Below are 14,652 nucleotides of genomic sequence, written 5' to 3'. Positions count from 1 at the left end.
TTTGAGGCTTCTAAAGGGGGCAATGATTACAATAAAGTTCTCCAAATTCAGCCATTTCGAAACCAAATATCACCCCGCTGTGCCTCCCATTCCCTGTTCTTGTGCTCTGCAGGTTTTCATGTCACTTTTCCTAGTGCCTAGAGTTCTGTCCTGGTCTTCAATAACCCCAGAATTCAGGAAACACACACACACACACACACACACACACACACACACACACACTGGCATACCTACATATCCACTTACCGATAGAACTTGGGGTCTACTTCCTGGGGCACAGACTTTGAAACCCACTTCTTCCTCTTTACAAAGTCAATTCTGCCTACATTGAATTACACTGATCTGAACAGTGTAAGAATGCAGAATCATTCTATATAGCCGGTCTACTCTCACAAATGACGCAAGCATAGGACAGTCTTACCTTGGAAGTATCTATCCCAGAGTCCTTCCTCTACAAACAAGCATAATGAAATCCAATGATCCTCTGCAGAAAGAAAGCTACACACAGGAGCCAAACTGTAGCCCAGCTAGCAGTGCTGTGCCAGGGATCAGGGTGGCTTTCTGACGGCAGAGGTGTTCCATGAAAATGATCAAGGCACTGTCCCCTCTCTTGGCAAGTGTGGGCTGTTGGCAGCTGAAACATGCCAAGGTCCTTCAGCCTAGTTTACTCATCTCAAATTCAGCCACAGAGCTGAAGCCCAGCCAGAGCTTGGATGCCTCTAGATTTCCTAATAGATTCTGCACAAAAGACAGTCCTAACAGAGGCGCAAGCCTGAAGAGGTGCAGGTACTGGACAAGTCCCTTACAATGTATATCCATCAGGAAAATATAGTCTATGGAAAAAATGCTTTTTAAAAATATTTTCACCTTTATTTTATGTGAATGTGTGAGTGCCTGCATGTATGTATGTAAGTATGTATGTATGTATGTATGTATGTATGTGTGTGTATCCATATATATATGTTCACCATGTTCCTGCCTGGTGCCCTCAGAGGTATGAAGAGGGTATCTCATCTCCTTGAACTGGAGTTACAGGCAAAGCTATCATTGTGGGTACTGGGAACTGAACTCCAGTCCTCTGTAAGAACAGCAAGTGCTCTTAGCCACTGAGCCATCTCTCCAGCAACACCCCTTCCCCCAACAAAAACCATTTTCGGAGCACACAGTGTGTCTTTAAGTTGGAGATCACAACTCATTACTATCTATGGAACTAATTTCACGGATTTCTTATTTGCAATACAACCCACTACAATAGCTTCTTGGAATGTGTGGAGAAAGGGGCTGGGGGATATAAGGGATATAAAAAAGTTAAAGAGGACATGGTCCTCTGTGCTAGAAGCCTGCAATCATCCTGAGGAGGTGATTCATACATATTTTTAAAAAATTATTCGTACAAGGCATGGTCACATGAGTGGAAAAAATGGACCACTGGAAATGAAGAGTAAGCCATGTGGCTGAATGCTGGGATTCATAAATCAAATGACCTCCACGAAGTCGCAGCTTCTCCATTTCCTCGCAGTGTGACAAGTTAAGTTTGCTAAAGCACTTAGAACAGCTCTGAACATTTCTGTTATCTGGAAGTATTCGCTACCATTGCCATCTCCGTTCGGCCACCACTTCAAGGATGGGTAGTAGCACATGAGCACAGGAGAATGTGACGGGATCATAACGGATAATTCGCGCCAAGGCCGCTCAAGTTATGTTTGTAAGTTAGGTGGCATATACTGGGGAGGGGTTGAAGAAGGCAACAAGGCCTATTCCACCCAGTCAGGACTACACGGCACACTGCCACGCTAAATGCCTGTGTCTGTCTCTAGGGGGCGCTGCCTCTCAGCCGCCGCCGCTGGCCCGGAGCGCGTCCCAGCCCCGCGCGTGCGCGCCGCCCAGGTGAGGAGGCGGCTGGGCCGCGGCTGGGCGGGCTCATCTGCGGGGCGGGCTCATCTGCGGGGCGGGCTCATCTGCGGGGCGGAGCCCAAGAGGCTAGGGCGGGGCGGGGCGGGGCGGGGCCCAGCGGGACTCAGGCTTGAGGCAGGACCAGCCGCCGCCGTCTCCGTCTCGCCACCACGGCCCCCACACACCCCTCAGCCACCGCGGGAGGAGCGGAAGCCGCCGGCCTCGCCCGTTCAGAGCTACGCGGGCCGGAGCTCTGAGGAGTGGCGGCCGTCTATCTCCGGCCCGACCCCGTCCGAGCACCCCCGCCCCAGCCCGAGTGCCCACCTGAGCCGGCGCCATGGCGGAGCAGGAGAGCCTTGAGTTTGGCAAGGCGGACTTCGTGCTGATGGACACCGTCTCCATGCCCGAGTTCATGGCCAACCTTAGGCTCAGGTGAGCGCGTCTGGGTAGTCATGCCGACGTTTCCCGAGAGGGGGCGCTGCTGAGGATTCGGGGCGACCCGGGCGAGCAGCTCCCGCGAGTGAGTGCGGCGGGGTGACAGGGGGTCCGCGGCGCTGGGTGGTCACGCCTCCCAGAGACAAGACTCTTCCTTGGTGCGGCCTTGGGACTCCAGGGTGTGATGAGATCTAGGACTGTTCCTTTTTAGGGGTCTGGGGTCGTCCCTGTGTGGTGTCCAGATTAGGGGCGATAGGGACATGGTGAGCTTGAGATCGCTTCCTGCGCCAGGTAGGTGAGGTGGGCGGAACCGGGTGACTTAATGGAACAAAAGTAAGGGAAAAGAACAATTTAGGAGCGGCGTGATGGTCCTGGCAGCCCCAGGAAAACGGGAAGGTTATTTTAAAAGAGGTTGGCATCTCCTCCTGCTTTCATGCTTGATTTTCTTTTCTCTTTTCTTTTCCTCCTCTTCTTTTTTCTGTCTGGCGTGGTTCCATCCTACCATTCAAGATGCTATGGAGTGAACCCTAAGCTGTCTGTTCCGGGACACGGGCTATATTTTAGTTACTCATTCGACGTAATTAGACACGTTTCCAGACATCGAAGAGACTGCTGTACTTGCCAGTGCCAAGATAAACTGTCTGAATTTGACAAGGCGTCCATGGTTTCAGTTTTTTCAAGGAGTTATGGATGGAGCCCTTGTGTTACTGACATCCTTGAGAATTTAGTTTCAACTCGATGCCCCAAAATGAGCTTCCAAGAGGAACTTATTTTAGAAAGTCTTCTCTAGGTGATTATTTCGTTTTCAAACAGTAATTTGTAATCCAAGTATTAAAGTGGTTTGACTTAAAAAAAACAAAACAAAACCCTGAAACAGAGTTTCAGCTTGAAGTGTGTTTGTGTTTTCCCAGAAGATTTGCTCTATTACTTGTAAACTTTATAGCTAAATATCACTTTTTAGACTTAAACCTGAAAATCATAATTAGATACTTACCTCACTTTTTACTGTCAACTGTCAAACTGTCATTCCATAATTTAATTCCATATGTATATGGAATATATATATATATATATATATATATATATATATATATATATGGCTAGGGTGACCTTGAACTTCTGATCCTCCTATCCCTACTTTCTGTATGCTGGGAGTTTAGGTGTGCACTACTGCACTTGATTCCTTTAATGCTAGGCAATCAAACCCAGGGCTTGATGCGTTAGGCTATCACTCTATCAACTAACAAACAGGGTTGCATCATCAGACCTCATCTGTTCTGCATCAGGCTTCCTTGTATCTGGAGCAGGAGCACTGGCCTGCATGCTACACCTGCCTGCCACACACTGGCCTTGTCTGTGGGGCTCTGTTTCCAGGAGTTTTCAGTGCTTATATTCTCAGACTCCCTGGGTTCCCTAGGGTAGTCGTCTCAAAGATACAGTCTATTCCTAAATAGAGTGTTGCAGAGTAACACTTAGTCCTTCAGTGTCCCCCAGAAAGTCCATTCCAAGAGTCCCTGTGGATTCTAGAATCTGAGGATGCTCACCTGTGACCCCACCTACTTCAGGGGATGATGTGGGAAAATGAGTTTAAGGCCAGTCTGAGCAGTTTTTCAAGGCTCTCTTTTAAGAATTACAGTCAGAGGATTCCTGCGTTGTATAAATTGACATAGCAGAGTAATAGCCCCTTCATATATGTGGGGGGCATAGATTCCAAGAAACCTTCTAGTGGATAAACTGTATATGCTATGTTTTTCCCTATAACTCCATACCTGTGATGAAAAAATGACTGATATAAAACAGAACTATTGTAACAGTAAAAAAGTTAGATGGAATTTCTTGCAGTGTCTCTTTCAAAAGATGGCTTTGTACCATATTCACCTTCATTGATACTATATACCTGAAATGACAGAGCTTGAAGTTTTGGTTAAGGGAGTCTTATTTGCATGTGGCCTGCATACATATATACATATGTCGTCATTCATATATTTCTTTTTTTCCTTCTCAGCCTTGGAGACTGAACAAGAGTTCAGTCTCCTCATGTGCTCTAGGCAAGTGCTCTGTCACTGAGCATTACATCTCTAGCCCCTCTTGTGTACTTTAAATCATTGTATTGTGTCACTTATAATCCCTAATACAATGTAATGCTATGTGAAGTGTTGCTATTATTACTAACAGATAATGACAAGAGAAGGTCTGACACCATCTGCACTGATACAGTGATAAAGTATTTTCTCTAAACCTTTTCAGTTCTCGGCTGGCTGAATTTGATTGACTCTGAGAATGTGGGGCCAGCAGTCACAGAGAGCTAGCTACAGATTGTATCCCGAGCATTGTAATAACATGTTGCACTTTTTTGTTTCATTGTTAGTTGGTTGTTGATTTGATATGATTTATGTAATTTTTTTTGCTAGTCTCCCCATGTATAGCCTCAAAAGTAAAGCCATCCTCTTTAGATTCCTGAGTGCTGGGATTACTAACCTATGATACCATGGTTTATATGCTAATTTTAAACCAAAGTTTAGATACCCAACTTTTATATAAATGACCTCAAAATCTAACCTAATCAAAATGAAGAAGTTACAGCTGTAGTCAGTGGCTGAGATTCAGATTTTCATTTTACCACTTTCCTGCTGCGGCCTATGGATGATATAAATATTTCTTTATCTTTATCATTTCTTAAAAAATAGAATTAGGGCTGTCTTGAGGTTAAATTAGTTAATATATAGAGTTCCAACTACTAAATTACTAATTACTGTTCAATTACTAGCCACTTCAGATTATCAGGCATCAAGACCATCTGCCAAGTATATACTGCTTACAGGGCACAACAGTTAACACTTGAATATGGTGTCTCATCTTAACTTCCATATGTACTACACATATGTAATGTGTCGTGGTACTAACCATACGTACTACATATGCATTAATCACATGTACTACACACATGACATGAGCTAGAACATTGAGGAATCTTTTGAGTTTAGAGTTGAAGGCTCAGAGTCAGAGTTAAATTAACTTTAAAGCTTTCTTCTTGCCAGATATGGTAGTTTACTCCTGTAATCCCAGTACTTGGGAGGTTGGGTCTGGAAGCTCGAAAATTCAATTCTAGCATAGTGAGATACTGTCTTGCAAAGTCACCCCTAACCCCAACAGAAAAGAAAAGGTAAAGCAAAGAATAGCGCCCCCTATCCCTCTGCAATAGAATTAAATGGTTGTGGCTTTTAAAAATTAATACTGTCATAATTCATTGCCATTGAAAAGTGCTCTACCACTGAATTTACCCTGTGGCTTTTTTCTTTTTAAGTAAATTGAAGGACAACACTTAGAATTATTTTTTAAGGGATTTCACATTCATTAGTTGAAAGCTTTCAAAGGTTTGAATGATTAGATCTTTAGGGAGAACCTTGCTCCTGTGCACACAGAAGAGAATGGTGTAATCAAACTTCGTTTAAGGTACTCTAGAGGATGAGATGGGTGAATGCAAAGAGTCATGAGTAAGCCCTGTTCCTTATCTCAGAGAGGTGGCATGTCCGTGAACACAGGGAGAAAGGTGGCAATCGCTAGTCATTTAGAAAATAGAAAACTAGATAAGCTTTATTGAGCTAAGATGGCTATTGGCCAAGTAACTCTACAAACTTAATTGTTCTGGAAGTTCAAGGAGGGGGGAAATGCCGAGGGTTGAGTCAGAAACAACCTGGAGAAGAAAGAGTTGAGCTGAGTCCCAGAGGATGAGTAGTGCTCGCTTAGGTGGACCTGTGGGTGGAGAACATTCCAGGTGGATATAGTGGTGTGAGGAGGGAGGGTAGCCTGAAAGCTGACTGTGTTTGGGAGATAGTCAGTGAGCTGTGTTGGCTGCAGAGGAGTTGGTGTTGGGGAATCTGTGGGAGGAATCATGAGCTCTCATTAGCAGGATTCCTGTCTAATGCTCAGATTTCCAGCCTGCCTTTCCCTGCCAGTTAGAATCCTGGATTGTCTGATACCTGCGTGTTTGCTGATGTTGTCACTTTTGGGGGAGGGGGAGTCTTCTCACTACACAGCCAAGGCCGACCTCAGATTCATAATCCTCCTGCCTCTGCTTCTACATGCTGGGATTACAGGTGTGTGACACCACAGCCAGCATTTGTGTATGTAGCTCTCAGAGTTGGCTGTGGTCTCGTTACACAGCTCATCAACTGCTCAGTTTTTAATTCCCTGGAGCCTGGTACTGTACCTTCTTTTCTAGTTGTAAATCTCAGCCTAGATTTAAAACAGCCCTCTCTGGGACTGTAAACTTCCTGTCACCTCAACATTCCCTCCATCCCTGACTGTATTTAGCTGTGAGTTTCTGGACACCTGCTGCTGTGTCCTTTGGCCGTCCGTTTTACTTTATTTATAGGTGACCAGGAATCATGTGGCAGACCATGTGCTAAGATGAGACATTTTCCTGAGTGGCTAGGGCACCAGACATATTCTTTGGCAGTTTTCAGGTGAAATGGGAGGCGATGGATGCAGGTATACAAATGAAATTCCCGAAGGTGTTCCTATCACTCTCGCCCCCCAATGCTGGCTCCAGTCTGTGCTTCTTATTCTGGAAAGTCTGGTCTTCTGATTTCTGCCTGGCTCTTCTGCACGGATTGCCTCCTTCCTTTAGGGTCTGTAACCAACAGCGAAGAACACAAGGCTGCAGTTAGCTCAGGGCTCAGTGCCATCAAGACTTGATCTTAATTTTTCTCAACAGTGGAGGATTTCTGCCACCGTGCTGGGCACACAATACCTTCCTTTGTGGCAACAGTTTCTGTGTTATAGATAGAGAAGAAAGGGATTTTTAATAAAACTTTTATGGCATTGGGTGTGGTGGTGCACATTTGTCAATCCCAGCACCTAGGAGGCCACGTCAGAAGGATTGTGGGTGTAAGGCTGGACTATAATAAGGTATCAATCAAACAAAGGAGTAATTTAAAGCCTTTTACGTCATTTTAGGTTTGGAATTGTCTTTACAGAGCTAGTGGTGTAGGTCTGTAGTATAATTTAGAGGATGTGCCATCTAGCCTGTGCAAGGCCTTGGCCTGGGTTTAATCCCCAGCACTAAGAGAAACAACAACAAAAGAATTGCATTATGGTTTTCTGCTTTTCTTCTGCTGGAACTAGAGCTTGATTATGAACGTTTACTCCAATCAGTGTAACTTTGCTCTACTCACACTACCTCTGTGTACGTGCTTTCCCGTGCACATGTGAGTCCTGAGGGGCAACTTCAGGTCTGGGGCTCTCAGTGGCCTGGAGCTCTCTAAGTAGGCTAGGGTGAACTGGTGAACCCCTGTGATTGCCTTTCCAGCCTCGGGGTTATTAGCACCACCACACCTGGAATTTTTTTATTTGTGTTCAGGGTCCACCTCAGGACTTCATAATTGTAAGACAAACCCTCATTGCCTGAGTTATCTCCTTAGCCCCACCTCTGAAAAGCACTGTGGGTGAGTGTGTGTGCCTCTACCAGGGTAATGTTAAAGACATGGTGCAGTTTAGTGCGAGGAAGCATTGAATCTGAGAAGCTTCAATTAGTATTTCTTGCTCTTGTAACAAAATCTACCAGTGTCTTGAGGCTTGCTTCTCTTCCTCCCAGAGGTCTAACTGTGAGAGGAGGAGGAGGCTTGTTCTATTATTTCTCTAGTTTTTCAGTGGAGTGAGTGGTAATGGCAAAGTCCTTCCTCTGTTTCTAAATGATCCGTAAGAGTCCTGTTCAAGTGCTTCCTCGTTTTATGATCAGACAATTCCTGCCTGCATCTTCAGTGCCCTCAAGACCTTGCCACCCAGACTGTATTCTGCTTCCCTTACAGCCACTTGTTGGGGGCCAGGAGCCCTTGCTGCTGCTGCTGCTGCTGCTGCTGCTGCTGCTGCTGCTTCTCCCCTGACCTTTTCCTGCTCCTGAGTCTTTCCAGCATCTTCAGCAGCTTCGAGTCCTTTATGAATGTGAGCCCTGCAGGTGAACAGCCATCTGGGAACACCTATTTGGTCCTCACTCTACTTGTCACCCGTCACATAACATCTGCCGAAGTGCAAGATATAGGGTGCCGTTCAGGAGTGGACTTAAGCCGAGGTCACTATCCCTGTGATGTGTTTCTCAGCTGCTGTGACAGTGTGCCGTGCTAGGCTTCCTACTGTCATCTGCTGCTCCTATCTCGAGGACAGAGCATCTGCTCGGCTTCAGTTATTTTGCAGTGCAGAGGGTTGAAGCCAGTCTCACGCATTCCAGGCGAGTGCTTCACCGCTGAGCTACACCCCAGTTCCTCTTCCTTTTAACCTTTGCTTAGAGCAGAGTTTTGCAGTGAGGCTGTGGACATTTTGGGTGGATAAGACTTTGTTGTGAGGGCTCTTCTATGCCCTGGGGGGTTATTTAGCAACATCTACCTACTAGATACAAGAATCGTATCTGGGTAAAATTGCCTTCAGTAGGGAACCTCTGGCCCAGGCTGTTCTTTCTGGAATGTTCCTCCCTCATCTCTGCCCTCATTCCCTCCCTGCTTGTCACACTCTTTCTTACTCATCCTGAGACCAGTCTGAGAAGTCTTTCCCAATCCTACAAGACAGGGTTAATTATACTCTGTGCTCCTAGGTTACAGGCACACTTATTCATGGCGATTAAAAGCCTTTGCCACATTCATATTCATTCATATTCTCTCTCTCTCTCTCTCTCTCTCTCTCTCTCTCTCTCTCTCCCCCCCCCCCCTCCTCGTGTCTCTCTCCTTGCTAACTGGCAGCATAGTTAGTCAAAGACAGCATTTCTAAAGGTAGACCCGGGTTCTCTGGTCCTTTGAAATCCAGTGCTGTTGGGAGAACCACCGTCTGTAAGAAAAAGAATACAAAGCATGGATGTAAGATTGGGTAGAGGGCTTTGGGAGAAGGTTTAAGTGACTGAGAAGCAGGCCTTTTGCTTCCCCTTGCCACAGTCTCAGCACCTGGTGTGCTCAGCACAGCTTAAGTAGTCAAACACTGGATAATCGGTCTTCAGTCAGGAGAATTCTTGGCTCTAAGTGCGTCAGAGCTTGGTGTTCCAGGCCTACCATCCCAGCTACTTGGGAGACTAAAGCAGGGTGGCTGTAAACAAGGTCTACATGAGCTGCAGAGTGAGGTCGAGGACAGACTTGAAATTTATGGAGGCTAGGCCTCAAATTGCAAAGAAAAAGGGGGGCGGGCTGTGGTTGGGTATAGCAGCATATGCCTGTAATCCCAGAATTTGGTAGGTGGAGGCAGGAGGATCAGGAGCTCAGAGTCAGTGTTGGCTAGAAGTTCGATGCCAGCATGGACTCACACACACACACACACACACACACACACACACACACACACTCTCTCTCTCTCTCTCTCTCTCTCTCTCTCTCTCTCTCTCTCTCTCCCCTTCCCCTCTCTCTCCCCAAAAGCAAACACCCAAAACCAAAAGAGAAAGCTAAGGATGTAGCTCAGTAGAGTGCCTGCCTAGCAGGCAGAGGCTCCCGGCTCAATCTCCAACACCACCTTCACCTGCACAAACCAGGAAAAGCATATGCCCTTTCTTAGCATTATCCTTAATTATGTGCTGGGGAAGGGAGAAGTGAGGGAACAGCTGAGCAGCCAGGGACTCACATGTCCCCATAGAACTCCTGTACCCACACCCAGGAAGCCATTTGGCCATTGGAAACTTTGGCGAACAAAGTTTTCCCTTCCTTACTGGACCCCAGTACGGGGTGGTCTTCACGCAGGGAACCCACCATAGGCTCAGTGCTTCAGTTCAAGCTCTTCCTTCTTGGACTTAGAGGAGGGGTGAATGGCACACTAAATCCTTTTGGCTTCCATATAAAATTCTTTGGCAACTGCTTTTGGAAACGGACAGTTTGCTCTGTGCCTGTTTTGCACATTGGCTTCAGATTGGAACAAAAATGGGAATTTGGGTTTTGGAGCTGCCATTTGGAGTGAATCACCCTACCGCCTTGTTTCCTCTCCTCTGTGACAGACTTCCAAGGCTATTTTTATTCAGGGTCATTTCTTGACCCTGTAGACTTCTGCTGAGTTTAGCTCCCAAAGAGAGCCAGATGTGGATGGGATCAAGCACTCAGAAGTCACTACTGGTTACTTTCATTACAGGCTTCTGAAGGGATTGACTCTTCGATTTGCTTCACTTTAAACAGGACTGGCGCATTTGGTATGGATGGACACATTTACTTAATGATCCTCATCCACTTCTGCACTGAGCTAGCCTTACGTGGAGAGCTAGCTGCTCACCAAAGTTCTCACTGATATCTGAGTCAGCCCAGCAAACAGAACCATGCTCAAAGACTAGCCTCCATTTTCTGCTAATTCCCTAAAGACAGGATTGGGCCATTGTGTTGTTGCCCAGCCACTGCTGGGTTCATTGAGAGGGGAATTTCTGAGGTCCTCGGTGGCTTCAGCCCCTATAGTAGCTTCTCCCATTCATGAAATCCACTGACATCACTCAAAATGTCAACTCTGTTCATAGGTTGAAGTGAGAGGATAAGCCTCATTCTAATTGTCTTTTAAATCCCTTGATTGATTTGACAGTTTTATTTCCTGGGGGAAACAAGCTTCCTTCATCTAACTGGCTCTGTAATTATTGGTTAAAGCTCTTGAAGAGACCCGTGTTTTCCATACTTTAGTTTAGGGGCATTTGTGTGGAAAGACGAGAAGGGAAAGTGTGCTTGCCACAGGGAGAGAGAGAACACACAGGCTTTGAGACCTGCCTGATCTAACTCCAATCTCACCTTCCCCTTGCCTCCTCCTAGCGTTATAACTTAGATTCCCTAGGCCTCTGTGTATGTATGGGGACAGTGATCACCTTCTAGGGTTACTGGGATAATGTCATCAATGTCTGGTCAGGGCTCAGTTTACCCACTTAATTCATGTTGACTCTTCCTTGCTTCTTTCCATATTGCCTTCCCTCCCTGCCCTGCCTGCCCCTATGAGTGCTGGAGTAGCTGTGTTCTTCCTCCCCCAGGAAAATAGAGAAGTCATTTGTTTTGGTTTTATCTGGGAGGCAAGGATAAAAATGGTCCTGGAAGAAGTTCTGGTTACTTTGTGGACAACAAGGTGTTTCCCATGTTCTACCTGGCTGCCCTGAGCCTCCCTGGTGGGAATAATGGGCTATTGTGAAATTAAATGATAACACCTGAAAACTTCCTAATAGGGGCCAGAATATAGCAGATCTTTGGCGAATGCTTAACCCCCTGGTCCAGCCTCTTGGATTGAACATTTCCTGGCCGTGCTCAGTTCATCATGTAACTGCCACCTGAAACATAACAGCTTCTACAGTACTACTGTTCACTTTCTGAAAACCATACTAAACTCTTCACAGCAAGAACTTCTGCTGTATTTTATTTTGTTCACCATGTTCTCTGCTCTCATACAAGTTGGTAACACTGACCCTTAAATCTAGGCACTGATAGCCATGTGATAAATTTTTAAGTAGAGAGTCTTTAAAAATAAAACAACTCTGACCAATTTTCTTATTTAACCGAGGATTCTATACGATTATCATATACTCTCCAGCTTTAAGCTGGAAACGACTTGACTCTTGCTGAGCACTGAGTATTTTACTTGGGCTTTCTTTTGGATGTCACTCTTTGAGAGATAGCCTATTGGGTAAAGGATGCATTAATAAAGGAATCAATGAGAAATGAAATATGGAGCCCAAGTAAACAGTGCAGATAATTAATCATTTTAAGTACTCCCTAGACAGAAGATCTTAACACTGTATTTTTAAAAAGAACTGATAACAACGTAAGAGCTGTATCTATGTATAGATTACAGGTCAGAGAGGATTGAGATTGGAAATGGCTTGGGCATATTCTCCTGAGTGGCACAACCTAAGCAGACCCTTGATGGAAAAGAGCTGTCTCACATTCGGAAACTCTTTTTCCTTGCTGCCTTTTTACCCAAGCCTCCCAGATGGAGACTCTGTATCTACTTACTCTCTGTGTGGATAGGCTGGCCATGATTCTAGCCAGCTTCCATTGAATAAAGTACTTTCCTCCATGATGTCTGCACCTTTTCAGTCTTCTTATGCTGTCTTCCAATTAGAGATTAAGTTGGATTGATAAAAAATTATCTTAGAAAGTCACATACTGCCAGGCACAGTGACTTGCACTTGTAATCACAGCCCTTGGGAACCTGAGGCAGAAGGATGACCCTGAGTTAAAAGCAACTCTGGGCCATGTAGTTGTGGGCCTCGCTCCCTCCTCCTCTCCTCTGGAACCCCGTAGTTCTGAGGCAACCCAGGCACATTAATGTACGTTGGCCTAGTCTGGCTACTCTCTATTTCATCCCTCCCTGTAACCCTCCACTGGACCTAGGGACTGGAGTTTTTATTTCTGAGAAGTGAGTTTGCTTTGTGGTGTTAATGAGGCAGACCTGGAATTGATTGCTAAAGGCCATTGTGAAGGAGTATGCATGGTATTGTAGCTCAGCTTATTGGGGAGGCAAGTTCTTGTGACCAGGGAGAGCGGCCAAGGAAAACTGCACAAACGCAACTTCTGCTCATCTTTGAGTCAGGGACAGGGAACAGGAGATCTCCTTTTATCTTATTCTCAATTGCTGAACTTCTGAAACTCAGCCCCCAGACAGTTGTGTACTGCGATCATACACTGTGGACGAGAGATGCTTGTGAGACAGTCTGTTAGTTAGAGCATGGCTTCTGACATTTCCTGAGGAAGTAGAACGGCCTACTTGTGGAAAGCAGGGCATCCTAAGGCAAAGAGTTCCAGTAAGGGGCTTGGGTAGTTGGAAAAGTGAATCAAGGCCATCAGCTGGCTTCTTTTTTTTTGGTTCTTTTTTTCGGAGCTGGGGACTGAACCCAGGGCCTTGCGCTTCCTAGGTAAGCGCTCTACCACTGAGCTAAATCCCCAGCCCCCATCAGCTGGCTTCTTGTTCGTACTTTGTCCCTCCCAGTTTCCCCCATGCCCTAGCTAGCTCTTTCTGTAAAGGTACCCTACCTTACAGTCCCCACATAGCTGCTTCACCAATGTTGCCATTCTGACTAGAAATTCTTTCATCTCCCATGCAGTCTACCCAATTCACAACATAGCAATAGGTCTTATTTTAGTGGGATTCAAGCATTAAGTCTAACATGGTTAACTTTTTACTTTTAATTTTGCTTTACTAAAAAGACTGCTTACTGCTGTGCAAAATTTTTCCTAGAGGAGCCATAGGCTGGTGCAAAATTGTAATATGCCCTTCTGGAATGGATGGAAAGGCATATGGAGGAACAAACATAGCTTTCTTTTAATTTTTTCCATATTTCTCCCAAGATTATACTACTGTCTTGAGTTAAAAAAAAAACAATTTACCATTTATACAGAAGGTTCACATAAGTAATAGAAGCAATTGAATTGGTTAAAAAAAAAATGGTTCTACCTAAAACAATGAAGCAAAACACCAAGAAACTCAAACAGTTTTTCTTTCTGTGACCACAGAGTTAGCTTTGAGGGCTGGGACAATGGAGCATCATCTGGAGCCTTCTGAGGCTGCCAGCTTACCTCAGACCTCTGCTTTGTCTGCAGCCTCAAGTCAGGAAGAATGCAATAGCCAACTTAAAAAAGGGTCAAACACCATTGAGAACACTTCGACTTGTTTTGACTGACTCTACCTTGTTTCAGTTCAGACTTACACAGATAGCTGAGCTATTTTGAGTTTATTACAGGTTGAGTTAGCTAGTTCCGTTATCTGTCTCTAAATTCTTATGATTAATACACGAACCTTTAAAACATAAAAACAAATAAAACAGTTTAAAAATTACTGCTACAGATTTGGAGCTTTATCCTCATAAATACATGCACCCAGAAATTAGAGATACTAAAAAATAAAAAATAAAAATGTGGTAGCATGTATAAATCAACAACCAAGGAGACGAGAGCTCCGTGGTTAACATGGCGGCAGCACTCAGTGCTTTGGTTCCTAGAGCTTGTATAGCCTAGCCTTTAACTGTGAGTGATCCCTACAGTACAAGGCTTTTCCAAGTGAGATGTGGAGCCTTGCTATGTAGCCCTACTGCCCTAGAAGTCCTAGACAGATCCACTGGCTTCTGACTTCTGCATGCTAAGATTAATGGTGTGCACCACCATGCCAACCAGATTGTTCATTCTTGACCTATTCCGGGTGCTCAGCCATGAGTGTTCTCTCAGTTTTGCTTCCTTGAAAACAGGAAGATATGCCTTTACTTTTCCCTTAGAGAAATCCTCATCCAGGCCACAGTCTTGAGCGGTTGTTTTCAAGGTGTTGTTTTCTGTAATTCCCTCCCTGCCCCAATTGATGTCTATGGTTAAGTCTACATGATTTATTTCACTCTGTCCCCTGTGAATCTTCTCT

At 45.2% G+C, this 14,652-nt stretch overlaps 1 protein-coding gene across 2 annotated transcripts in view; it reads left to right on the top strand.

Annotated features, from left to right (window-relative positions):
- Positions 1 to 2,009: 2,009 nt before the first annotated feature.
- Positions 2,010 to 14,652, top strand: part of Myo1d (myosin ID) — a 276,692-nt gene continuing 264,049 nt past the window's right edge. Inside the window, exon 1 of one of the 2 annotated variants that reach the window (XM_087569948.1) lies at positions 2,010 to 2,325. Coding sequence is in view for 1 of the 2 variants with exons in the window: in NM_012983.2 (NP_037115.2) it covers positions 2,231 to 2,325 (95 nt within the window). In the remaining variant the exon portion in view is untranslated. 2 annotated transcript variants of the gene reach the window in all.

The sequence above is a fragment of the Rattus norvegicus genome, chromosome 10 (assembly GCF_021556685.1).
Source record: "Rattus norvegicus strain SHRSP/BbbUtx chromosome 10, alternate assembly SHRSP_T2T, whole genome shotgun sequence".
In the NCBI taxonomy this organism is placed as follows: domain Eukaryota; kingdom Metazoa; phylum Chordata; class Mammalia; order Rodentia; family Muridae; genus Rattus; species Rattus norvegicus.
The sequence above is the reverse complement of the archived record's forward strand: the minus strand, read 5'-3'. Positions and strand labels throughout refer to the sequence as shown.